We start from the raw sequence: 25,657 nt of genomic DNA on the forward strand, positions 1-25,657 counted from the left end.
TCACTTTTCTCAAACGTCCATGTAAACGTGTATAGTTTTTCAATGGATCCTAACTGTTAATAACTTCGAAGAAATTAGTAAACTGTACTTCCCAATTGCTAAATATTTTTATTAAATTACGTTTTTGACGGCGGTCGGCAAATCTGTTGATTTTCACATTTATTCCAGGAATGCTCTCAGACATGAAGCAGACGACAAATTCAGTCACTAGCCGGCTGCGTGATAGTTAACCCGCCACGTGACAAAATATTATAATAATAAAATAATAATCGAACGGCATCATATGAAATTTAGTGTTGCCGTCTTGGAAACGTACACTATTAATGTGCATAATAGTATGGGTAATGGTCTGAGTTCAGTACCAATTTAGACTCCTGTTTCAAACTAACGTAAGGATAAACACTTATTTGACGGCATGCATGTCTTGTCTTATGCATCGTGTTTATTGTTTTTCTAATGTTCAGTAATTTTTCAAATCATACATTGAGAATAAGTTTGTTCTTCATACAAAAGCCTGGTCGCGTACAACCTAAATGGATTTCACCGAGGAAAATGTGTCTCTGCAAATGTTTACAACTGCTGGAATCTTCTTCCAATGTCTATATTCGGGTTTACAGTGGTCAGGTTTACCTCCTTTCCTTGGGTTAGAGACGTTATGACATGACCTTGGTATGGGGTTGGAGGGAATGCGGAAGTAATAAGCTCTCACTTTGTTGTCAAGTATTCTAGAGAGATGAATTCAGCTTGTTGGACACTTGTTATGAATGCCTCTGAATCGAGGCGATCCTGTCGCCTCTAAATGGTACTTACTGCCATACGTGGAATAAGGGTTATAAAATTCAGTATGGACAAACAGATAAAGTCGGTCAGTATAGGAAACCCTACGAGTCGCAGAGGTACAGAGTCACTATTATAGGACGACTAAACGCTTGAGTGAGTGAGTGCTGGAGAAACCATAAAATGTTGTTGACATATTGTCAGAATCCCATCATGATGATATACCCGTTTCAAATTATCTGGGTCTATTTAGGTAACTAGCTTGTCAAGCCATCCATCCATGCAGTACCTAATATAAAACATGGGGAGTTTAATATATATATTTCATATGTGTAAATAAGTGTCAATGTGAAAGGTGCCAATTGTCAATCTGTAACCCCCTTTAATGCAGCGAATTAATATGAAACTTTCCAGGAATAAACTGTTTAGATCCAGATGGGGATGGAGTGTAGCTCTGCACAATGCTTCTGATGGTATATTGAAATGATGAATTGCCTCTTATCATGTATTGGGGCCAGTTATAATTACCAATGTGTTAAAATTAGAAACCACAATCACTGGCGTTTGAATATATGAAAAGAGAAACTTTGAACATGAGAATACGTCTTGGTAATACTGTTTAGTGTCATGTCATGAAATGGACGAAGGTTGTTTTTCGTATTTTTATCTGCACCAGTACAAGACTAATACATACTTGTAAGTGCTTAATTAATTTCGAATTAACATAAGTGAAACATGAAATAGAGGACATTGCACTTACTTTTTATCAAATGACAAAAGCACGAGGTATTACTTTTTCATGCATGAAATGATGACCAATACGATAAATCAAAGCGTTTATTAAATCAAGTTCAGGCAAATGAAGCAACAACACTCAATCAAAACTGTAAACCAACATCTATTATGGCAGCATCATAACTCAGAAAGAAAAAAATAATCCTCTTCAACAATGATTTCTCTTTTAATTTCCTATACAAAGTGATGACCAATAAGGTCAAGGAAATTGGAAGGATTCCACTATATTCCCTTACACCAAATTACAACAAATTCATATATGCTTGTTAACAGTATTTGTCCATGTTGTTGTATGTTAGGGGCCAGCCATTTGATATTCGGGAGGAGGGTGGGACTGGGATTATATGGAAACAAAATTGTCCCAGAAAAATGTTTATATGCTTCAGACTTTTGAGAAGAAAAGTGTCTGCCACAAAGATTACATTATTGCTAGGAGTTTAAAAAAACATACATATTTAGGCGTCAGCTGAAGCTGAAAAATAACTAGTCTCCATACAAAATACAAAATCACATCAAATGTACGTTACATCAAACATTATGAGTGAGTGAGCGAGTGGGTTTAACGCCGCTTTTAACATTATTTCAGTTACATCACGGCGTGTCAGCTTAAAGTGGGAGGAAAGCCCGAAGTGATGCAGGTCTCAGATATTTACCACTTCGGTGAAACCCACGAGCACAGGTATGGTGCTGACAAACCTAGAAACATAATCGGGGCGAACAGGGATTCGAACCCACAATCAAAGGTTTCTGGCGTGCCCAAGGGACGCAATTTTGCACAGCGAATCGTGGTGCCTGAGACGACTGGGCCATCTGTGCCCCCTCAAACATCATGAGATGTGCAAAATAAAATACATACTGAGACGTGTTTCAGTATCAAATAATATGGTTATGGCTTATATCAGGGGGGACCAAGACCCGGTAGGACATTGTAAATGTAGGATAAATCCAATTGACATTGATATATGAAAGTATTACTATGTTTACACTTCAAATACGAATGAAATTATCAAACAAACACAACACAAGTTAATATGTATTAAAACGGGTAAAATAATGCGCTATCCCATTCTTATTTACATGATGAAATTAATAATAAACAATCCAACATTTTCGGCAATGGACATGAGTTAACCAATAGCACAACGTTTTACTAGTATACGAAGTTGTACGCAGCTGTGACAACGTATTATCCACATAAATATACTCTTCAAACACACATAGTAAAATATATACAAACATAATGAGGATGTGTACACCCACGTTCCAGCTTATGTTTCCTCATCAGGTTGAGCATAAGTTCAATACAGGATGTGTCCACCACGGGCAATGCTCCTTAAAAACATAATGATTGCTGAACACATGACCACACTCATCAACAAAATGACAAGCCTTTTGTACTCAGTGAGGGTGTACCTTTCGTCACGTCGTGTATGCTCGGGTCTGCTCATCCTTGCTCTATCATCTGTCCTTTGCAGTGGATACCGCACCTCATCACTGGACAGGATCCGCTACACGAATGGGTTCAAACAATGTCAATTACACCGTTGCAGAACTTCAGTGTGATGTCGTCACGTGGGACTGTTACGAGGAAATTTGAGCGTACGTCGGAACGGAGATCCTATATTTTTATAGCCTACTAGTACCAACAGGGACCCACTTCAAACTGCACCCACAAACGTACAGCTGTTTGATACCTTTCAACGTCAACTGTTCTCTGTGGTTGTCGTGTTATATCTGCTCGTTTCTGTCCACTTAAGCATTCAAACATTGTCATATATACCTATGTATACACCTACAGTAGAAATAATATATACGTACATGTACGCCACACATTTAATGTGTTTTTGTTAGAGTAGTAAGAAGATAAAATAAAAAAATAAAATTTAAACATAAATATGTACAAAGTCATCACACACTGAAAATTTACGATGTCAGAAGAGAATAGAAGCGCTACTCCAGCCAGCAGCTGTCTTATGATTGGAATAAACTGAAATGATAATAGCTTGATAATATCTATGTCTACCAAATTAATATCTGTCCACTTTTCATTGCAATAGACAGATACGTTTTAATTTAATTTATTTTCGAAGGCTCTCATGTTGACATATTTCTAGAAACATTGATGCAAAACAAAACGTAAATGAAATGACAACATCGAGTTAACAATTAAATAGGAACTGAAAATGAAGCCAAAAGCGAGGCTCCGAGTAACAAGGACATGGCGGCAGGAATCACACCACGCCCTGCCACAGGTGAGTCTGGTGTGGAAGCAATGTTTGTGCCAGTAGTGAAAGGTGTTGATGTTGATAATGATGATGTTTCTTCACGAGAAATGTGTGTGGGTGAAGCAGGAGTTACGCCGCTTGTGTCGTTAGAAACTGATGGCATAGTAGGAGCTGTTTTCGATGTTATATCTTTAGTCATGGTGATAGAAGGTGTGCTCTCTGTAGATACTAATGTAGATACCGTAATTGTTATGTTCGTACTTGCTGAATTAATAGGAATACCATTGTCGAATGCAAGAATTGTGATGTTGAAGCTGTCACCGTCTATTAGAGGGACTATATTTCTAACAACCCCGGATTGCCCATCAACAGAAAATGTTTTACCATATTCAATGCTGTATGATACATTATTCATGTCTAGATCTGTTGCTTTTGCGGTCAAGATATCACTGTTTGGCTCACGGGGTGATATTTCTAAAGTGTGTGGTATATTTTGAAATACTGGTGGATATATATTTTTCGGACCAAACACAGCATTATAAACAGATACGTTAGACTGGTGGTTATTGTTGTCAAACAGATGGAAGTAGAATTTGTTCTCATAATAAGAAGTAAGCCAGGAATTCTGAGGAATAAGTATATTCTTACCATCATCTTTAGTAACTTTAAGCAGTGATTCTGATGACAAATCTCGCGTTATGTTATTGATGACCCGAGCATAAACCCACGACTCATTTACTTGTGGAACCAAGATCTCAACATACATATATTTCTTCCTTCCTCTGAACTCCTCCTTTGTTTGAGAAAATCCAATTGCTAATACAGAATCTACTGGATATGAATAAAACCCATTGGAGCTGTCATAGAGTCTGTCGGGGAGATTGTCCTTGTCAACAACGTCATTGACAAGAAAATCATCCAAGCCATCTGCACCTATGCTATCAATTCTAACCTGATGAATCATGTCATGGTAAGATATAGATTCAAACACAGACAGCTGGGGATCACCTAGTGGATTTATATTTTCAAATGTGGCCGAATAGTTGTAAAACCTGCCCTTAAGTGTTGACGTCATCCACCATCGAGCTGTTTTAGTCTCGCGGCTGACGATGTCACCAAAGTCAACAGTTAGTGATGGTTGAATGGATTCCATCCCTAGTTGTGCCCTAGTGATTTTAAACGACACAAGCAATCCTTTTTCATTTTCTATGATTTCTGGTTGCCCAGAAGAAATCTTTACCTGTCGTGCAATCCCATTACCCTTATTAGTTACCATTACTGCAAGGGGGAACGGAACTACGGGTTCCACTTGGGTCGTCATGGGGTCATCGCCTTGCACATACTTTTCATGGAAGTAGGCAAGTGTTAGACTTGGATTTGGCGTCACAGTTATTGTGTCTGGTAGAAGCGGGACGTTGAATTCCTTGTCAGCCACAAAATATGATAGAGTTCCTCCAACATCATAGTTGACATCCTCATCCACAGCTGCACCTGTGTAAGCTACAATGAACCAGTCAGCTGAACCCTTGACCCCGGTGGCTAATGTTCCAGTTCCAGACACGTCGCTGATCCCCTCTAACTTTGGCTGACCTGTTTTGAAAAGACAAGCAAAATAGTCCAGTGATAATGTGAAACAAAACATCAATGGATATTTGCAAACTACCGTTGCTTACCAACTTTATTTATTTGACAATGAGCTGGAACAGTATTTCTTTCCTTACTCGTCTTTAAGATACTATGAATGTTATTACCTAAACCATGCTGTACTATAAACATGAAATTTACAAAACTGACTTCACGTGATCTTACCAATAGAGAACAGGTTATTTTCAAGGGATCCATTTCCCCCTGTTCTGGTTATGAAAATGTCCACATCAATTTTTTCCAGAGATCCTTCTTCGCCATTTTCTATTTCTAATCGAGCCTGGAAAGCATCCCTGGTCAAGACAAGGTCCTGTGTAATCCGTATTCGTACTTTAGCGCAAATTCCTTCTTCTGGTTTTGCCTTAAGAACGAGAAGTACAACGTATAATCAATAAGAAACATGCTTTACAAAAGTATCAGAAGGAAACAAATCCCCTCGGCCCCCATAGATTCTATTGAACAAATCCTCGGACTGTTACTTCGAGTCCAGCCTGTTGAGATAATTTCCGTCTAATATGTCTGTCCGTATACAAAAGTAGTTATTGAACCTTCAAAACAATAAAATGGAAGGTACACGCCAATATAAAGAGAGTGAAAGTCAAACTTGATGCCATGGAAACGGAAGAAATATAATTTCAAAAAGTCCCTAAATAGCAAGAGGCACCAGAAGACAACTTGGTCCCTATCTGTGCAAAGTTTCATGAAAGAATACATATTTGTTTTAGAGATATGATCCGGATTAACACACCGCTATGGACACCACTATGAACACAAACGTATATGCCTCAAGGTGACGCCTAGCATATAAAATCCAAACAAATAGTGTCCACCAAACAAAACGCAAGGGTATAACTAGAAAACACATTACTACCACCTAGTCTACGGTATATGGTGAAAATGTTAACGCGAGAGAATAGTCAGTTTCGATTTAACGCTGAAACAGATTCCACACTGGGTGAGAGTCAAAACAGCGCCCAAAACAAGAGGTAAAAGAGTACTGTGAGAAAACAAAACAAACTTTAACTCCTTAAAACCTTCAGGATTATATAGCAATGATCTTTATCCAATTGCGAGTGTGGCAATATGGCTCAGAATGATACTCAAAACCAGGCTCTGTGAATGTGAACTACTTTTTTACATCAAGGATCAACTACATGCTGATTTGTTTGAGGGTTCACAAAGATATTATGCCCGCACTGTTCAGGGTATTGATAAAAGGTCTCCATCAAATTCCATTATTGAGAATCTTGGACAACTACTGCATATGTTGATAAATGTAAACTTTTTTTCCTAAATTAATTCTACCTTCAGTTTGTACATGTGTTGAACATGGCAACATGGTACTCTATGTGAATATGAAGAATAATTATGACTGTTTGGGGGATTGTAGCTTTTCTGAGAAAGAAACCGAAAAAGCCATGGCAAGTTTTTGTAAGGTGTGCGGATTGATAACGTTTCAAACATCGAAATTCAAGGCATAGTTCATTTTGAGCAGCAAACTGAAGCACTATTGTTCACCACAGCACCACAGCACTACAGCTATATGTTCTGCTGTGGGGTGGATGCAGTTCCGGTCTAATTACAGCGAGGCAGCTTATACGCTGGGTAGCCATGTCCACGGTCCTTCAGAAGTCGAGTTATAAAATAAAAACCATGCAACAACACTTTAACTCCCGACCTACAACACCTACAATAAAAAGCAATTGGCAATATAGAAGAGCAACCTCCATGTATCGAGAGCCTGGTAATACTGTGAGCTTTTCCTTATACTCATGTTTCTATGTTATGATGCAACATATACACGATGTTTTTCTTTGAATAAATACATTTAGGAGATAAACATACTGTGTTTTCTATGTAGAGCTAGGTTACCTGTAGATGTAACGGCGCTAAATTGAATTTTGAACCGAATGCCTTGAAAACATAGAATCTGAATAACGGAATCACCGACTACAGCATTTTAACGAAATATGGCGCTGTATATGCTCAAGCAGTTTGTAACACATAGTAATACTTTACTCGAACATATGGCAGTCATTGAAAGCACATAAGCAGGTGATCAACTTCGTAAACTAACATGAGGTGGGCACGCCTAAAGAAAACTAAGCAAGCCTTGCAAAGCTTCTGTTCTACATCGCACGTCACCATTATGACAGCCACAGTTGTAAATAGAAAAGCGCCAAAATCCAAGCTCTGTATTCTCTCCAAAACGTAAAATACATTCTCTTTGTAGAGTTCTATCGTGATTTCTGAACGACATGTATTGCCACACATCCTTTGAATATTGTAGTGACCGCAACTTTGCATTTTTGTAACGTATAATTATTATTTTGATATGCCTACCGACAATGACTGAAAAGAACTATTCTATCAAATATTAGCTTCCACTGTGTTAATCAGATAGGGTTTATTGTGATTTGACAACCTCTGTTTGACCAATCAGAATCGAGTAATTTCCAAACTCATGATATAATATCACGTATATTCACCTCTCCCCGCGCTGATTCACATTTTCAATACATGTATAACACGACATTATCAGTCAAAAGACCGCATATTCCATATAACAAGTACATAGCAATTTCTTACACTTGCCATTTACAAAATGTCGTCACACTGAATCAGGTCTCAATCACGACTTTATGTAATTGTGTCTTCAAAACTGCTAAACGTAAATATAATACTACAGAGCCATGAAACCCTGCGGTATTATCGTCTATTATTTTCGAGCTAGGTGTGGTGTGATGACAAACCTAAACCTGACCTAGATTTCTCATGACAAAAAAGATTACCTGCTGAACCAGACTAGTTAACTAATTTTTACTCACCTCTTGGACACTCTTCTTGTATTCTGTCATTATGTAACCAAAATATTGGAAAACACTTGAAAATCCTCTCTGAAACAATACAAGGAAAATACATTAGGAGAAGGTCCAACGAAACCTCCAGAGTTTCTGATCAGCAACTCAAGCTTCAGGACATTTCATTCAGACCAGCACAAATGAGTACTGTATCTCGAAAACGAACTTTTCAGAATGTACACAACACAGACTGCACCATTATATTGTGGATATGTATACACCAGCTCGTTTCTGAGAGTCATAGCATCTAACGCCACCAAAGGGAGTACCATCGAAGGATGTTTTGTGTTGGTTGTCGTTTGTTAAAATCGAACTCTCAGAATCGCCATAGTAAAGAAATGAAGCGCAATTGTTTTAGAACGGTGTCATCTGATTGATTCAAGAAGCAACGCAATCTAATGTCCACGAACTAGGATGGACACATTCACTTAAGTTTACAATGGGATCAAATTTATATATCTTATTCAAAATTTTTATTCGTCCACACACACACCCTACCACATTGTATAGTTAGTGCCATAAGAGACACGATAGCGATTTCTCTGTGAGATGCCAAGTAAACTTGCATTTAAATTGAGCTATATTCATAAATATTTTGGATATAAACGAAGAGCTATTTGAAAGAATGTACAAATGAAGTATTACTACCTCTTTAACGGTCCTTGTATTTTCAATGAAGGTGTCTCCAAGGGTCCTCACATCTTTCAGTGACATAACATTTGATTGTGGCGGACCTGAACTTCCGTCTATCCACGAAGAAAATGTGTTGTTCCATCGTTGTAGAAATGTATTCAAAATAGTTTGATCGTCTTCAACCACCAAAAGTAATATGGTATCAACCTCACTGGAATCCAGGAGGTACTGAAACGGGCTGTTTTCTGACACTCCTTTAAAGAAGGCCTGTTTCCACTCGCCTTTAATGTCAATACTGGAACATATGATCACATTTATGCTGATATGTAATACCAATACCAGTGCCAATATAAAAAACCTCTCAATATAAAGACATCAACAAAGATCTTGCCATAACTTGCATGCTGAAATTACCAAATATATAGAGACATCAGGAGAGTTCTTCCGATTACGTTGATGCTGAGATGACTAAACACCTAAATAGAGACTTGATGTAAGTTCTTGAAACAACTTACACACTGAGATTACCAAATATCTCAACTGAAACATCAACAAAGTTCTTGAGATAGTTTCTGGACCTCTCCACTTCAAGCACAAGCTCGGAGTTGACCTCTCGCCGCCTTCGTCCACTGCTCTTACAAGTTCGTGAGAGACCGTCAAGGCAGCTGGAATGAAACCCCAATAGTATCACGTTGGTGGATGAATGAAGTGAATATTGCCTGACGCCGCAGTAAACATTATTACAGCTATATCATGGTGGTGTATAAACAATTGAGTTTGAACAAGGCAAACCAGTGGCTGACAGCCTGAGCAACGATAAATGAAGTCTCAGAGCCTGATTGCAATTCCAGTTTAGTCTTGTCTTACAATAAGCATATTTTTGTTTCTATTGTGGTGTTTACTTGTACTCTGTAACAGAGAAACAATATCCGGACGAATGTTTTGTTTGTCCTCATTTACACCTGAAATATTGATTTCCGTGTACTTTCACAAATTGTACCGAGAAAGCTTGTTCCTGTTCCTAAATTCCGATTATATTTACTGAAAACAATTATAGATTTATGTATACTTTTTGTGTGTGCAACACTGAGCGACTGATGTCAGGTAACTAATACTATGCCATTGGGAAATGGAAGAAGAAGAAGAAGAAGTCTTTATTTGTACCAAGGCCACTGGCCCATATACAATACATACATTTGAAATAGTGTGGTACTTACATAGTTTTCCAAGTAATTCCAACGAAAATGACAGTAGCGTTTTAAATTTATGCATATTTGGATAATCCAAAATGTTGTTGGTAAATACAGATGTCTAATATCGTTGTAATATTCACATTCTAAAGTAAAATGATATTCATTCTCTATACTTGTTTCACATATGGGGCAGAGTCGTAAACGTAAGTCAATATCAGCCCATCTACCTTCGTTTACCTTAAGTCTTAGTAGCCCGGCTCTAAGCCTTATCATAACATTTCGATATTTTATTTCAGTAATAATGGAAAGGTATTTTTCTGGTTCCAGGAGACTTTTAAATTCTTTATACAGAATGTACCTAGAACTAGCCTTGATAGTACTATTCCATGATTGGTAAAACATATTTATCAAAACGTTTTTAAAACTATTCATGAATGATGGTTTGTCGCCAACAGCTTGACTGAGCCAAACTACTCCGAATCCGTGAGAAAATAATATGGTACGAATAGAAGAAGCATAGTTATGACGACCACACTTGTCGTTATATACAAGCATATTATAAGATTTTCTTGGTATCCTACTTTCGTCCATTTCAATCAGTTTTAGCCAATACTTTACAGAACGACACACAGCATTTACATGCATTCCCCATACACAATAGCATTTGGGGTTTGCAAACCAACGTTAAGAAACTTCTTACAAGCCATAATATGCACTTGTTCTATTTTTTCAAATCTGTCTACACCCCATATTTCCGCACCATATAAAAGAATAGGTTGAATCTGAGTATCAAATATTTTAAAGAAAACTGAAGTGTCAACAAAACCAATCTTCCGTAAATTGCGAAATATTTCCATTAAAGCTCGTTTACCCCTTGATGCTAGATCTGAAACACATTGGTTCATCTTTGATGTATATGAGAATACAAACCCAAGATATCTATAGGAGTTGGCGGTTGAAATACGTTTGCCTTTATAGAACCATTTCTCATGAATAGATAACCGCCCTCCTCGTCTAAATACAACACTCGTTTTATCTAAATTAACCGTTAATCCATGTGAATCTGCAAAGTTATCAAGAATATTAAGTTGGTTCTGTAAACCAGTTACTGTGTCAGAGACAAGAATAACATCGTCGGCAAACAATAATAATAATATCTCAAACAAGTCAGGAAATAATTGTACGCCGTGTTTCCCATGTGATGAAACATCATTTGACAGTTCATTGATGAAGAAGGAAAATAATAGAGGGCTTAATATACAGCCTTGTTTAACTCCGTTAGCACAATCAAAATATTCTGTATAAATGTTATCATTACATCTCACACACGCTTTCACGGAGGCATAGATTCCCTTAAGTGCTCTCATCATCTTTCCACCCAAGCCTGCATCGTGCAGACACTCCCATAGTTTAAGATGATTTACTGAATCAAAGGCTTTTTTAAAATTCACAAAAGCAACGTATAATTTCCCTTTTCTTTTCGATAAACATTTGTTAACAATTGCATTCAACGTGAATATGTGGTCAGCAGGAGAATATCCCTGTCTAAAGCCTGCTTGTGTCTCAGGTAATTTACTTCTTATATTAGCCCAGTTTGTAAGTCTAGAGTTTAAGACACTTGTGTAAACCTTACTAATTGTACACAATAGAGATATCCCTCTAAAGTTATCCGGATTATTTTTGTTACCTTTCTTATGTAGTGGAAGGATAATAGCTTTCGTCCAGTTCTGAGGGAATAATCCAGAATCAAATAACTTATTGAACAAATTTCGTAGGAAAGGAGTTATTACATTTTCACAACATTTTAACATTTCAATGGCCACGTCATCAACACCAGGGGATTTGCCATTCTTTAAACGATTTATAGCCTTGTGGATTTCTGAGTCGGTAATCGGCGACTCCAAAATACACTGGTCAATCTCATCAAGTATAAAATCTTCATCACATTGACATTCGAAATGAATATAAACAAGATGGCGAGTTTGGAATCATTTGAATGACAGTTGGTGAGCCTCAGAATGGTATGAAGGAATGGGATTGTGTATCTGAGTTGTCTTCTTCAGGACATTTATATAGTTGTTTGGACGTTTGACTTGTCTATGTCAGAAATTGTAGAACCGTGTTGAACCGACCTCCGATGAACGTCAAGTTCTGTGAGGGGGTCAACTCGCTCTTGGGGAGATTGACAATCCACCCCAATTGCTCCAAGAGCTGACGTGCGAAATTGAGATGGCGTGACAGGGTGTCCTACATTCGATTTGCTACTAGCGAGTCGTCCAGGTACGCGAAGTACCGGACGCCCCTCCGGTGGAGGAACCCCACTATGGGGGTGGTTAACCAGATGAACAGCCAGGGAGCGGATGAAAGACCGAATGGGAGTACAACCCACTCGTAGTGCCTGCCTTGAAAGACAAACCTGAGATACTTGTGATATCCGAGTGAATCGGAACATGCAGATAAGCATCCTTCAGGTCGATCGAAGCGAGCCAGTCGGCTGGCATGATCAGAGCTTTCAGGTCCGCCAAGCTCGACATTCTGAACTTGGGCGGCGTGTGCAGGTAGAACTCGTTGAACGATTTCAAGTTGTGAATCATTCTGAGTTCGGCACTGTCCTTCTTGGGAACGAGAAATATCCTGGAGTAAAACGCCGGTGTTATTTCTGGTAGAGCTATCTCCCGAACTGCCCTCTTCTCCACCAACCTGACGATGGCATCGGCGAGTATGGGAAGATCGGTTTTCCGAATAGAAACCTGCCGACGGGGCAATGGTGAGCGGCGGATTCGGTTTGAGATCGAGCCGATAGCCGTACCGAATTGTGTTGACCACCCACGGGTCGTCGAACACTTGTTCCCAATTCTCCCAGTAAGTCTGGCGTCTGGCTCCCACTGGGGAAGGAGAGGGGGCCCTGACAGGCTGTGGCAGGCGCAACTGTCCAGGGCTGAGTGACACGGGTTCGCCTACGGGCACACGAACCCCTCCTAAGAGTCACCTGGAGGGCCCCTTGCCGTGCTTAGATGACTTGGGCTTCCCCCAGTTCCCCTTCCTCCCGCGAAAGGGCTGCTGAGAGCCCTTACCGGAACCCTCAGGGCGGGGCTTCTTCCCGGAGGAAGAAGAACCCGACCTCTTAGGCCTGCCGGCCGCAGCATCCTGAGGCGCGCTCCGCTTAGGAGCGGCACTCAGGCGTCTATGCAGGGACCCCACAAGATCCAGTGTGTGCCGAGAGGCCTCGGCAGACACAGCGGCCTGTTGTTCTTTTAGAACCCCAGGGATCTTGTTATCAAACATGGTCCGAGCAGACCAAGGCTGCGAAAGGAGCACATCCTGATTAGCAGCGTCCAACCCTGAGGCAACCAGATACGACTGGTGCCGAAGAAAATGGCACGTGCCGGAAATAAAGGCCGAAGCCCCGGCAACGTACTCCAGGGAAGCATATAAACCGATCAGGCAGTTATAAATGCGCTGGTCTCGGTCCGTGGGAGAACCTTCGACCAGACTGGCCGATGCAGCCAGGTATGTGTCTCCTTGAGACATTGCAAGCATGGAGTGTCGAGCGAGGGTGTCCAGCTGCTGCAAGGTACCTTGTGGTACCGTGGCAGCCGGTGGGGCACGGACACCCAAACGCTCAACATGGGCTTCCGCGGTAGGACCAGCCTCGGGAAAGGCAAGGTCATGCACCGGGAAGGACCCTTTTCTTCACGACCCTGACCGGAGGCAGCCGCGAAGGCTTTCTCCAGGGAAGGCTTAATCCCGCGCAGCAAGGTTGATGCCGGGAAAGCCTTGTCGGACGACTCGTCGTACACCTCGGAGGAACCCACGGAGCCGTGGATTCCCCGCGGTATCGGCAGGGGCTTGGGCATGTCCTCGACGATGTCATAAACCATGGCCACGCGGTCCTTAACCGATAGCGGGAGCAACGGTTCGGGGGTAGGACCGGTGACTACGGCAGCCGCCGCTGTACCGGTGGACCCCGCGTCCGAACCCGCGGCCATCGTAGAGGCCGGGGACGGAACAGCCAGCGGCCTATCCTGAGATAAGGCCGGCAGCTTGGAGTCCACAAGTTTAGATAGCATTGCGGTGACGGAATCCCCGGACAGCCCGAGGGCCGCCAAGGAATCCGCCGCAGCCGTGGAGGTGGTACCCGCAAGGGGACCCCGACCGGACGAGCCGGCCACCACAGGGGTGGAGACGGACTGGACGTACAGTCGGTAGCCCTCAAACACCGCAGGCCCCAGACCTTCGCACTGGGTGCACCGGGTGTCCCCGCAAGGAACCCTGCAACGTGGCTACAACGCAGGCACCACAATGATTCAAAAACGAGCATTTTCACAAGAAAATAAACGAGCAATGTGAACATATAACATACACATATAACATAGTGATGTTAACCCCCAAAACATACAAGAACAGGGGAAACGTAAAACACAACGTGCAAACGCGAACCCCGCAAGTATATAGAAAAAAGGGCGGGAAAAAATCTCCGTTTGGCGGGAAAATGATATCCAAGCGTAGCTACCGCAACGCCCCATAAAAGCACAGTTTATTAGAGAATAAATTATAATAAATATCACCGAATATTCGAGGAACGCTTCAGCAGTCTTGGATACACGTCTTGCTAACGCAAGCGAAGGAGACAAGAGTGAAGGGTGTCACATGGCAGCTAGGTGGCTACGCACGTGCTGCATGAGGTAATTGAGATCTCTGTGGTAGATTTCGCTATAGCAGCAGTTGCGGGAGACAACAGCCTCGGTATAACAGTGGTAACGCATTACTTAATGTAATTATGTTTGAGTTCAAGCGATCATTTCACAACAACCGGCGTTCTTGGCTCTGTCACTTGTCTTTTGACACTGTCAGCAATATCTGATCTAAAATACGATGGCGGACCAGACAAATCAGTGATTGATATCATGAGCAATGCCCCATGCCGATATTGACCAGCCAATCCACAGTCGTCTCTTACGACAAGAATATATTCCTGGGGTCTATTCTAACCAGGAACCACCATATATGTATACTTACTTGAGATATTTAAAAAGAAAGGGACAGACGGGACACGAAAGCCCAAATCCACAATCTAGGGCAAAACTTGCTACTGTTGTGACAACAGAGACTGCAGATGATGACCTGTCGATTTTAGAGATGTCATAAATATCCAATAAGCACCCAACTCCTGGTATCAGCTCAAAAGGGAGTCGAAGAAGTGGTTTATAGCAGTTGTCGATGAGCCCCTTTATACAGTCACAGGGTACATTGGTGCCCACATACCCACGAAGACGGTACCCACCTCCTACAAAAAAGCATCAAAATATAACATAGCGTTTATTCAAAGTCTTGTTTTAGCATGAATATGTCAGTGAATGAAAGCGTTATCACAGACAGAAAGAATTATGAACACACATTAGATTTCGAGTTACGTTTCTTGGTTTGACAGCGCCATGCCCTTGCTCAGAGTTTCACCAAGGTGATAAACATGAAAGCCATGTATTACTTTAGACTGTGCCCCCATATCAAACTGACACATCGCGACATGACTGAAACACTTGCCAAAGATGCGTCTAGTCAAAGTCACTCATTCATTACATTACCTCCAGACACTTGTCCTCTTATTCTGCGGCCCCTTCCACCAGCACATGATGCAGGAGGCTGACCTGGATACTGTCGTGTTAATCTCACGGATGCACTATTTGTTCTTACTGATCCACACGTATAGTCATAGAGCACGATAAAACCACACACTGTTGATGAGGAACGTTTGTTTATCTTCTTTGGCAGCACATCTATAGGGACAATTATGCTCGTGTTCGCATCCAAATTTCCGAGCGGGTCGACAACCTGGAATATGAACATTGCAATTAATGAAATACCGATGGTCTCTGAATGAACAACAACATACTATTAAAATATTTCGAATGTATTAGGGGACAGTGGGGGAAACCTTTTCTTTAAAATAATAGCTCATCACTCCGCGGTTCCGTGTTAGTGTTCCAACATGTGTAAAATGTGTGAGCTCAATTATTGATTCCCTCACTTCCATTGTTCCAAAAACGGAGATAGGTTTAAGCGTTTTATCCCTGTCAAGCACTTATTGTAGAACTATTCCTCTAAGTAATTCTTGATTGATGTACTGTTTGATGGACTGTTTCTAATAACAGTGATTATTTACGTGGCGTCCTAAAATAAACGAGGCACGGGTGGCCTAGCCCTCAAAAGAGCAGGAATTTGGAGTGCAGATGTGTGTCCCTTAGGTTTGCGAGGATGATATGATCGTTGGCTCGAATCCATGTGTGTTTGTCAGCACCTTCTTCGGGTCAAGGGATTAACAAATGTGGTAAATGTCTAAGACCTATATCACTTGATATAACTGACATCCCGTTCAAGGCGACATTATTAGCAACTTACTCCTCACTATGTCTCGTTTTTGCAAATGACAAGTCATACCATGATGCATGTGTATAGTCTTCTTAACATTGGATTGATATATATGTTAATCCCATCAGTATTTACCTGCACAAAGCGTAAAGTTGGATGGTTTGGTAGTGAAAACCTCACATTGTCTGCACGGATAAAGCCATGGTTGGTCAGAGTGAACACCATTCTCGTTAACCGTCCTTCTTCGTACGGAATGAAGTTGACAGAAGCAGGTTCTACGGTGACAACAGGCATAGGAACCTGTAACAGACAGTATACAAATAGCTCCTGACTTTTGATTTACGTTATCAAAACATATATATAAGATCTGCACGTTCTATTTGATCACAAAGCAATATATTGGTACCAGTCTTGATTTTACGATGATTGATACTGTATATGCATGTACCCTTGTTTCAAATGTTGACTCTAGTGTAATGGTGTACTTGTCCTCGAAGGTTGTCTTTGTGACAGACCACGTGTATGTTACTGCAGTACGTTGTAAAAAGACTCTGTATGTCGAGGTACTGCCGTCCACAACGATGATGACAGACTTTGATGTGTGGTTGGCTGCTTCAACTTGCAGTGTATACCGGTCTGCATGGATCCCATCAAAGTTTGAAATGCCTGTGGATAAAAGGTTAAATTGTAAATTATAGCAACATTCACTTTTAGAAGTATCAATATACAAATGTGAGTTACATACCTACACCTATTGCCATGATATTTAGGAAAGCGAAGTATAACTATTTGTATAATACGTGCAACAATGATGAATTAAAAAAAATTAATTAAGTCATCATTATTAGCATTTGTCGATCCAGGATGAGGGTCAATAAACATGTGGTTTCACTTTCCAGTGTTTTTGAACCATTTAAAATCAAGTGTTATTGATACGTTCAGTGGTATATAGGGGCTCAGGTGGCCCAGTCGTCTAAGGCGCCGCGATTCGCTGTGCAGAGTTGCGTCCCATGGGCATGCCCGAATCCCGGTTCGCCCTGATTTTGTTTCTAGGTTTGTCAGCGCTATACCCTTGCTCGTGGGTTTCACTGAAGTGGTAAACGTCTGAGACCTGCATCACTTCAGGCTTTCCTCACACATTAAGCTTAAACGCCGCGACATAACTGGAATATTGTAAAAAGCGCCCAACTCACTCACTCACTTCAGTGGGATACAAAGTTGAATGATTCTTCACTGTACTACATAAGGATTGATACCTGTTTCATTTGTGATGAAAGTCTTGCTAAACATTCTCCGTGGCTGTTTCAGGGTCACCACGGCCTCAGCTAACAGTGGTTTATCGGCTGCAAAGTAGGTGTACTCATCCTCCACAATCACCTGAATGTCATGGCGGTCATCAGAAGTTATATAGAATGTGAATGTCAGCGTAGAGGAAGAGTCGTTAGAGGTGATCAACAAGCTACCATCCGTTTCACCTAGCTGTCTGTCCATGGGCACGGTGTAGACCAAAACCACTGTCGCTGTTTCTCCTGGTTCTAGATCCATCCTCTCAGAGAAAGAAGAACGTGGCTTAGATATGGCTGCCACTTTCAAAAGTAATCCACTGGGAATTTGAACATTGACATCTCTAGCTGTTGCTTCACCGGTGTTTGTAACATTAATGTTAATAATTGTTTGTTTTCCTCTTGCAGCAGCTGTCTTGATGTTAGATGGAGATAACTTGAGAAGGGGTCGTCGGATTTTCAGATTTAGTTGCACTCTTAATACTGTCCTTGTGCCCCGCACACTGCGTATCACTACATACAACTCTGTTTGTAAGGGCAGCTTCTGTTCAATGATGAGATCAAATGGTACACTTGACAATGAAGGCAACACTGTGATATTACTTGTGCGTTGTTCACCAAAGTACACCCATGCAGAATCAACATTGTAGGAATAACTCTGAATCTGAAATGTTAATTCGTTTTATTTTAAGTCCACGCACTATTCCATACATTAAAGTGACGAGTAGATAAGAGGTTCACATATTAAGAAGTCATGATGCTGGGATTCTATTCTGTGAGAACCCTCTGTCATGTACGTCTCTGACCCATGAAGATCCGGGTAGAGAATAGGTGTTCAGCAACTCATGCGTGCAGTAAAAGTGACTAACGGGATCGGGTGGTCAGACTCACTGTCTTGGTTGATGCATGTCAACTTATCCCAATTGCGTACATCGATGCCAAATGAAGTCAATCACTAGATTGTTTAGTCCTGATTCGATCATTTACAGCTACCGTCCAATAGTTGGAACATTTCTGAGTGCGGCGTTAAACAAACCCCAACTCTGTTTGCATGTGAGGCATATTTTCAACGCAACAATTTCCAAAACTATACTTTTGCATGGTAACAATTCAGGGGTATTCTATTTTGAGGCCATATTCAATTCCACGGAACCTAATAACATGTAAATGTCAACATACCGTCGCAGAAATGTTATCCAGTGAGCCAAAGCCATTATTTGTAAGATTTGCAACCGCAGGAAATGTGACTGTTGGCGTGTCAAGGTAAGCTGTAAGTGACACAACCTTAGGGTCACAGATCATGCTCTGGACTCGCCACTTCTTTTGCTCCAGAAACTCAGTATCAGCCGGATGACGTGCGCTCTTCAAATATCATAGATTGCATATAGTGACAGTTAACGCATTGACATTATCTCGAAACCATTAAGACACAAACATCTTTAGAAATACACGTGAATGATCATAAACAAATGTAAAAACATAAGCAATTCAATAAAATAAAATCTCAGATATAACGACTACCGAATATATCTTCAGATCAACTACTTATATGATTTATTCAATCAGAATACAATATATTTATTGCTAATAAGATGTCAGCATACGTTATAAATGGTGTAACATCTTTACATACCACACTGAATTCGCCACTGTCGTCTGGCTGGGGATAATAGATGACGTCAAACAGGAAAGGTGATGTGTCCTCAGCATGGGTCTCTAGGTCACGTGTAAGCTCTTTATTTCTAATCCTACATTGAAATAGTGCAAAATTATTCAAATGCCGGGATATTGCGTGGCACAATATGGATATTGGTTGAAAATACACGATAATTATATGTATACAACGTTGATATAGTTCTGAGAATGAAACAAAATATGACATTTGATCTTATCTGAAACACGTTCAAGTTTACTTAATAAATGGACAATACACGTATCATTGTAGGAATGCTTTGAATAACTGAATGTCAAATTGAATTATTGTTACCCTTTTAAAACATTTGACTCACTTGCCATATATAAATACACTTACTGGACTTTTATTACTGCTGAAGTGAGATTCCAGGTGCTTCCAGACACGTCAAGATGTCCAGATATAAGGATCTGTGTCGGGTATGCCAAAGTCCCTGAGGGGGTCAGTCTGTCCACAACAGCACTGTAAGACAGTGGAATTGACAACAACCACTGGACATCGTCGTGCCCAACAATATTCTGTGCTCGAACTTTGATGACATACGGAGTAGATCTACCGTTGACAGAGTTCCAAGTAATATTTCCAGTGTCCTGATCGATCGCCATTCCAAGCGGAGATGAAATCAATTTCCAGCGAATTGTATGGCTACCCTGGCAACATATACGTTTACATTGCATGTCATGATCTTGTAAATGCTATATTGTTGCATGAAATCAATTCGTTGTCACTCTTTTAATTATAATAAACACTAATAATAATACGTTTCATAAGAAGAAAAGATGTCAAAATACATGTATTTTCGTTTACATGTCGTCTTGGTACGGTGTACTGAAAAAAGTGTCTACAGTAATCATACCTGCACAAGAGACATCATTTGCTTGTAGGTCTGGCCCTCAGTCAACTGTGAGTCATTTATGGCACTGACAACTGGCGGTACGGCCTCTACCGAACATGAATCCCCTGTCCAAGGGAGAGTACACATGCATTGTCCAAACAGGCATTGACCATGAGGTGGACTGTCTGTACTACCACAAGCCGTTGTTGGACATTGCACAACAAATGTGTAAGAAACCTATTATTGAAGGAAAATGATGTCAGATCGGAGCTATAAGAACAATAAATTAGACACACGTTTGAACCAAAGCTAAGGAAGTAACATAAAAACATTAATTCTGATCAGACTTAAAAGCATATCCATTTAGCCATTATTAGATGATCTTAATCTAGCAAAATACAATTAAAGTGTATTGCCTTAGAGTATATAAACTAAATGATATAAGCTGCCTAACAGGTAACAATGATTTAGTGAAACTTACAAGCTCTTCAAATGCATTACCTTATTACTTGTGAAGTGCACTCCGTCTGAACTTATCTCAACGTGTACTGTTCTTTGGCTTAGTTTAGGTGAAGTACACGTGAAATGTTGTCTACTAATCCTCGTTGCAGCTACGGTTACTGCTCCAAACTTGCATCTGTAGTTGCTGGTGTTTGAGAACTTGAAGTTATGTCCCCTTATATGGACAGGCGTTCCTCCCACGTCTGGTCCTGCATCAGGGGACACGCTCAGTACAGTTGGTAGAGGCAGGCAATCTGGTCCGTAGAATGTTTCACTGCATTGGGCACAGAGGTTGCCAGTCCAATTAGAACTCTCACAGATACAGGTTCCTTCAACAAACGGAAACAGTGTTGCTGTTCAACCAAAGGTTACATGAACCTAGAACTTTGTTGATCCACACAATTTTGCTGCGAACAGTTTTGTCCAAATCAAAGTGGGGTATTAGATGGCTTTTCTATTGATGCCTGAGGTCACAAGGTACAACACTTTTGTCAGAATGGACACAGTAAAACTTGAATTTCATACAAGCAAAACAGGATTTATTATATGATGGAAAATGATAACTGGCAAAATGATCAAACTCGTTAAATATTGTTTATGTCAGTCGATGTTTAATCAAATACATTGATGCCTCTGATAGTAACTAAAGGCGGGAGATCAAAATGTGTCTTTAGTATGTGCCGGTAGTGAGGGTCATAATATAGTTTTAAACCTATATCACTGCCAATGTATCCAGTATTACAGTTTGTTCATAACATGTGGTCTACATATATACAGTCGAATCCTCCCTGTGCTGAACTTGGATGTGTCGAATTCCAGGTAGTCTCGAACTCATTTGGGAGTCCAGAGTATTCAAATTAGGCATTAACATTCCCCTGATGTGTTGAATCTCGGATAATTCGAGTTACACACAATGAGGTTCGACTGTATGTAGTAAATTGAAAAACAAAGGCTGCTTTAACGTACCTGTTTGTGTATCACATGAGCCATGTAGACACTTAGGACATGGTGCACAGTTTCGACCCCATGTCTTTGGTGCACACGACTCACATGATTTTCCTCTATACTGGGAAAGACAAGTGCATTTATCCGGCTCTCCACAGAACCCTCTCCCAGAACAGTTATTGGTCAGGTAGCAGGTAGCAACAGCACACGCGTTCCCAGTCCACCCATCAGCACACTCGCAGAGGTTGGGTCCGACACACCTTCCACCATTACATTCACTGAGGTCTGAACAGTCAAACTCAGTACAGTCCGCCCCCTTCCATCCACTGAGACAGCTACATCCATTTGGTCGAACACATTCTCCTTTGCCACTGCAATTGCTCACTTGTGAACAGTCAAATGCCTGGTTTACTGATATTGGTAGATGTATCACATTCAAGAGCCTTGGATCAGCAGATCGTTCCACAATTTTATCTTGGACCAAAACTTCGTCAGTCGTCCCCCACCAGTTATGTGTAGCATTTATATAGCCACTGCCCAGTTTAGTAACTTTCAACTCATAGTCAGAACTTGGATTATCGAAAATGTTCTCAGATAATGTATAATTTTCTAGATTAAGAATGAGTGTCCCTTCAGTAAAAGTTGATTGTGATATCTGGTTAAACAAGAAGGATCCACTTGAGATTTTAAACGCTGATAAAGAAAATGCACACAGACCAGATACATGACTGATTAGATTGGATCTGACTGATAATGCTAAAGTTTGACTGCTCCATGATCCTGTCTTCAAGTCTATTTCAAATAAACATTTTGAATATGACGTGGCATTGTTTGCCCTGTTGTCAGTAACCAATACCTCACTAAAACCGGTGGTGACAATTGCAACAGTGGAATGACCTCTGAACGTATTTGAACTCATAATAACTTTTTTTCTGTCATCCCGGTCAGCCTTTCCAACTGCTGAAATTTGAGCTGATCCATAATTGTTGTCGAAGATGCAATCGCCCACTGTTATGTTTGAATAGCCTTTATAGTATCTTGATGATATCAGGCGAATTGCAGGCTTGTTATTATGATCATGAAGAAAGCTGTTACTTAGCCTAATATGATGATTTCCACTGAAAGAGTCCATGTTCACGTAAACACCATATTCCCCATTGTTGAATATTTCCATTTCCTCCAGAAAAATACTTCCTGTTTCGCCATTATAGTAAATTCCGCTCAAGGTATTGTTGTGCACAAATCCATTAAGTAACAGTAATGCATTTGAGTGGATCATGATACCGTAGCTTTTACTTTTAATAATAGCAGTTCGCCCCAGGTTCACCATTGTTACACCAGACCCAATCGTCATCCCAGATCTCCCCGTGTGAGCGATACTGCAGTCAGACAGTGTCATGTTGTCTGTATAGGTCACCAAGCCATAAAAAGATCCAGTTATATTGACATTTCGTAAAATGATCCCTGAAATGAAAAATCCTATTTAGCACACATTGACAGAAATAATGTATCTGAACACTTAAAATCATGAATGAATTTATTGTATGATACATTATTATTATTAATCCTGTCAAAATAAGATTTCTATATAAAAGACGTTCAATATTTACATTTGTTTTTCTTGCATACATATGTATATCACATCAGGAATGTACAGGTTTACATGCAGATGTAGATGGAGATGCAGTATACCACAGTCGTTTGATAACGATATTACCTGATGTGTGAGCGAAAACGATTCCATGCCAGTGGTCATCAGTATGATTCCTGAGGACAACTCGCTCTGGACTGGATGAGAGGGTCTCTACAGATCCTGGTGAATGAACGAGATGCAAACATTGTTTATGTAGGCTCACACAAGCATCTTAAACTATATGACATAGTTTGACAGCAAAAGGTACCTATTTCACACAGAATAACATTTCACAGAAGTCAATTTACTTTGCCAAAAGATAATCTGATAAACGTTTCATGCTTTCAATAATTTATATCTTTTAAATCATACTGAATGCATCATAAGGAGAATAGGACAGGAGGAAAGGTTCAGGTGATGTGTGAAGCTTGAGGTTAAATAGCAACAGGGCTTGGTCACTCACCAGAGGTATAAATGCCTCTCTTTTTCATGAAGAGAAGCTGAACTCCAGCGTGAATAGCAAGTTTTCCTCCTCTTCTGTAATAATGATGAAGGATATCAAATAACTATCTTGTTTGATACGCATCAAGCAGGCGTGTCTATTCAGTATTGGTAATAAAGTGCACTTTACCTTAAGGACTTTTGGAAAGATTTTGAGTCAAATCCGCCACATAAAACAAGGCTGTTTTACAACTGCATTCAGGGATTAGTTTAAGTAAAATCTACAATTATCTTTACTTAAGTAATTAAAAACAAATATATATTACGCTCATGACATTCTCTGAGACATGTTCTTTTGGTCTTCAGATTACAAGACTAAAGGGTCTTTTTTATCCTGTTAACGCACACTGGTATCGAATTTGTTGTTCTATCTTACTAATTCGTGTAGTCAACGCAAATAAGACAAAATTCCCAGACGCACCTGATCATTATTGACCTCTCGATGACGTATGGTTCGGACCGTCCGTCCAGAGTTAACTCCTCCTCCACAACCCCACCAACTGCTCCCATCTCAAAGAAATCAGTCGGCCGCACTCTGGCCTCAGACATGGTTGTATTAGATAATAAATAAGGTATGTACGACACAAATCCTAACTCCATATTGACGTCAAATCCACATATTCTGTCTTTGATTTGTGAGAGTTCAGTGAATCCCCAAAAGTTCCATCTGGCATCATGCTCGCGATCTTTCTTGAATGGGGCCACCTTAAGCTCACACAATGCATTTGGATTGAAGAAGGAATTGTTGTGAATCTCTGTTTCGTATATTTCAATAAGAAGGACATTAGTAACTTGGTTGTGAATCATTGAATTGTTATGGATTTTAATGTTTGAAAATGTACTGTCATCTTTTGGCATATGAATTATACTTGAAGCACTATTGTTCATGAACATGTTTCCAGAGATATCTATCACTGAACTGGGTTGTATATCAGTTATTCCTATCATAGGAGCACTACTTTTAAAGGCTTTGTTATTGTTGAATTTATTTGTTGTTATATTGACATTATTTCCTTCGTAACTGTTTAATTTTATACTGAGAATCTGGCCTGTATTATTAATATAGGTATTGTTAGCAATGAACAATGACATTCGTGCTTTGATAAGGTAATAGTCGAATTCAAATACATCTGCCATGTTGCCATTAAATACATTTTCTTCAAATAGAAAGCTCCCAGGTGTGATGGAAAATCCCCCCATATAGATAACGCTTCTGAAGTAAAAATGTGTCTCCCATTCATAGTTTTTGTATCGTGTGTCATGTTCTATCAAACTGCTTCTCAGGATACTCAGTCGCACTTCTCCCTGGTCGCCGCTTAACCCAGAAAATAGATATATAGCATACCTTTTGTTATATTTCACAACACTGTTTGTTAAGGCTATATCTAAATACAAGGAAAATTCGGAACCCATCCCAACTTGATTCCCTGCAACAGTACAGTTTTTCAGCGTTACAAGGCCATATGCTGATAAATATAGCCCATACTTTCGATTTCCAGATAGCACACAACCAACCACAGTCAATCTGGTGTGTTTATTTATGCCGCGTATAGTAATACCATGCAAACCATTGAAAGATGATTCTATGCCCTCCATGATGGGCAGGGATGTCCCATACTCGGAGAGAGTAACGCCACTGGCCTTCGAGAAGAAGGACTTCACATTTGATATTTTAGTAATATTCCCATCTAAAACTAATCCTTCAAGTGTGTCATTTATCTCTAGATATTCAAGCTGGGTATCAGGGATGGGAGCTGAAAAACAAAGAA

The 25,657-nt window shown here is 40.3% G+C and overlaps 1 protein-coding gene across 4 annotated transcripts in view; it reads right to left on the bottom strand.

The window, feature by feature from the left end:
* Positions 1-1,535: 1,535 nt before the first annotated feature.
* The window catches only part of LOC139444038 (uncharacterized), a 59,240-nt gene continuing 35,118 nt past the window's right edge, over positions 1,536-25,657 (bottom strand). For 3 of the 4 annotated variants that reach the window (XM_071224943.1, XM_071224941.1, XM_071224942.1), the window contains 19 exons: positions 24,310-25,642; positions 23,851-23,924; positions 23,472-23,567; positions 21,776-23,218; positions 20,810-21,138; positions 20,330-20,545; positions 19,813-20,123; positions 19,414-19,528; positions 18,960-19,142; positions 17,754-18,444; positions 16,946-17,163; positions 16,633-16,797; positions 15,714-15,960; positions 15,148-15,415; positions 9,451-9,600; positions 8,951-9,230; positions 8,270-8,338; positions 5,607-5,802; positions 1,536-5,387 (listed from right to left, as the gene is read on the bottom strand). In XM_071224943.1, coding sequence (XP_071081044.1) covers positions 3,739-5,387; positions 5,607-5,802; positions 8,270-8,338; positions 8,951-9,230; positions 9,451-9,600; positions 15,148-15,415; positions 15,714-15,960; positions 16,633-16,797; positions 16,946-17,163; positions 17,754-18,444; positions 18,960-19,142; positions 19,414-19,528; positions 19,813-20,123; positions 20,330-20,545; positions 20,810-21,138; positions 21,776-23,218; positions 23,472-23,567; positions 23,851-23,924; positions 24,310-25,642 — 8,033 coding nt within the window. In that variant the 3' untranslated portion in view covers positions 1,536-3,738. Of the gene's footprint in view, positions 5,388-5,606; positions 5,803-8,269; positions 8,339-8,950; positions 9,231-9,450; positions 9,601-15,147; positions 15,416-15,713; positions 15,961-16,632; positions 16,798-16,945; positions 17,164-17,753; positions 18,445-18,959; positions 19,143-19,413; positions 19,529-19,812; positions 20,124-20,329; positions 20,546-20,809; positions 21,139-21,775; positions 23,219-23,471; positions 23,568-23,850; positions 23,925-24,309; positions 25,643-25,657 lie in introns of those variants that run through there. The other variant, XM_071224944.1, reaches the window with a different exon arrangement.

This window comes from Haliotis cracherodii, unplaced genomic scaffold (genome assembly GCF_022045235.1).
Source record: "Haliotis cracherodii isolate W230 unplaced genomic scaffold, xgHalCrac1.p SCAF_5, whole genome shotgun sequence".
NCBI lineage: Eukaryota > Metazoa > Mollusca > Gastropoda > Lepetellida > Haliotidae > Haliotis > Haliotis cracherodii.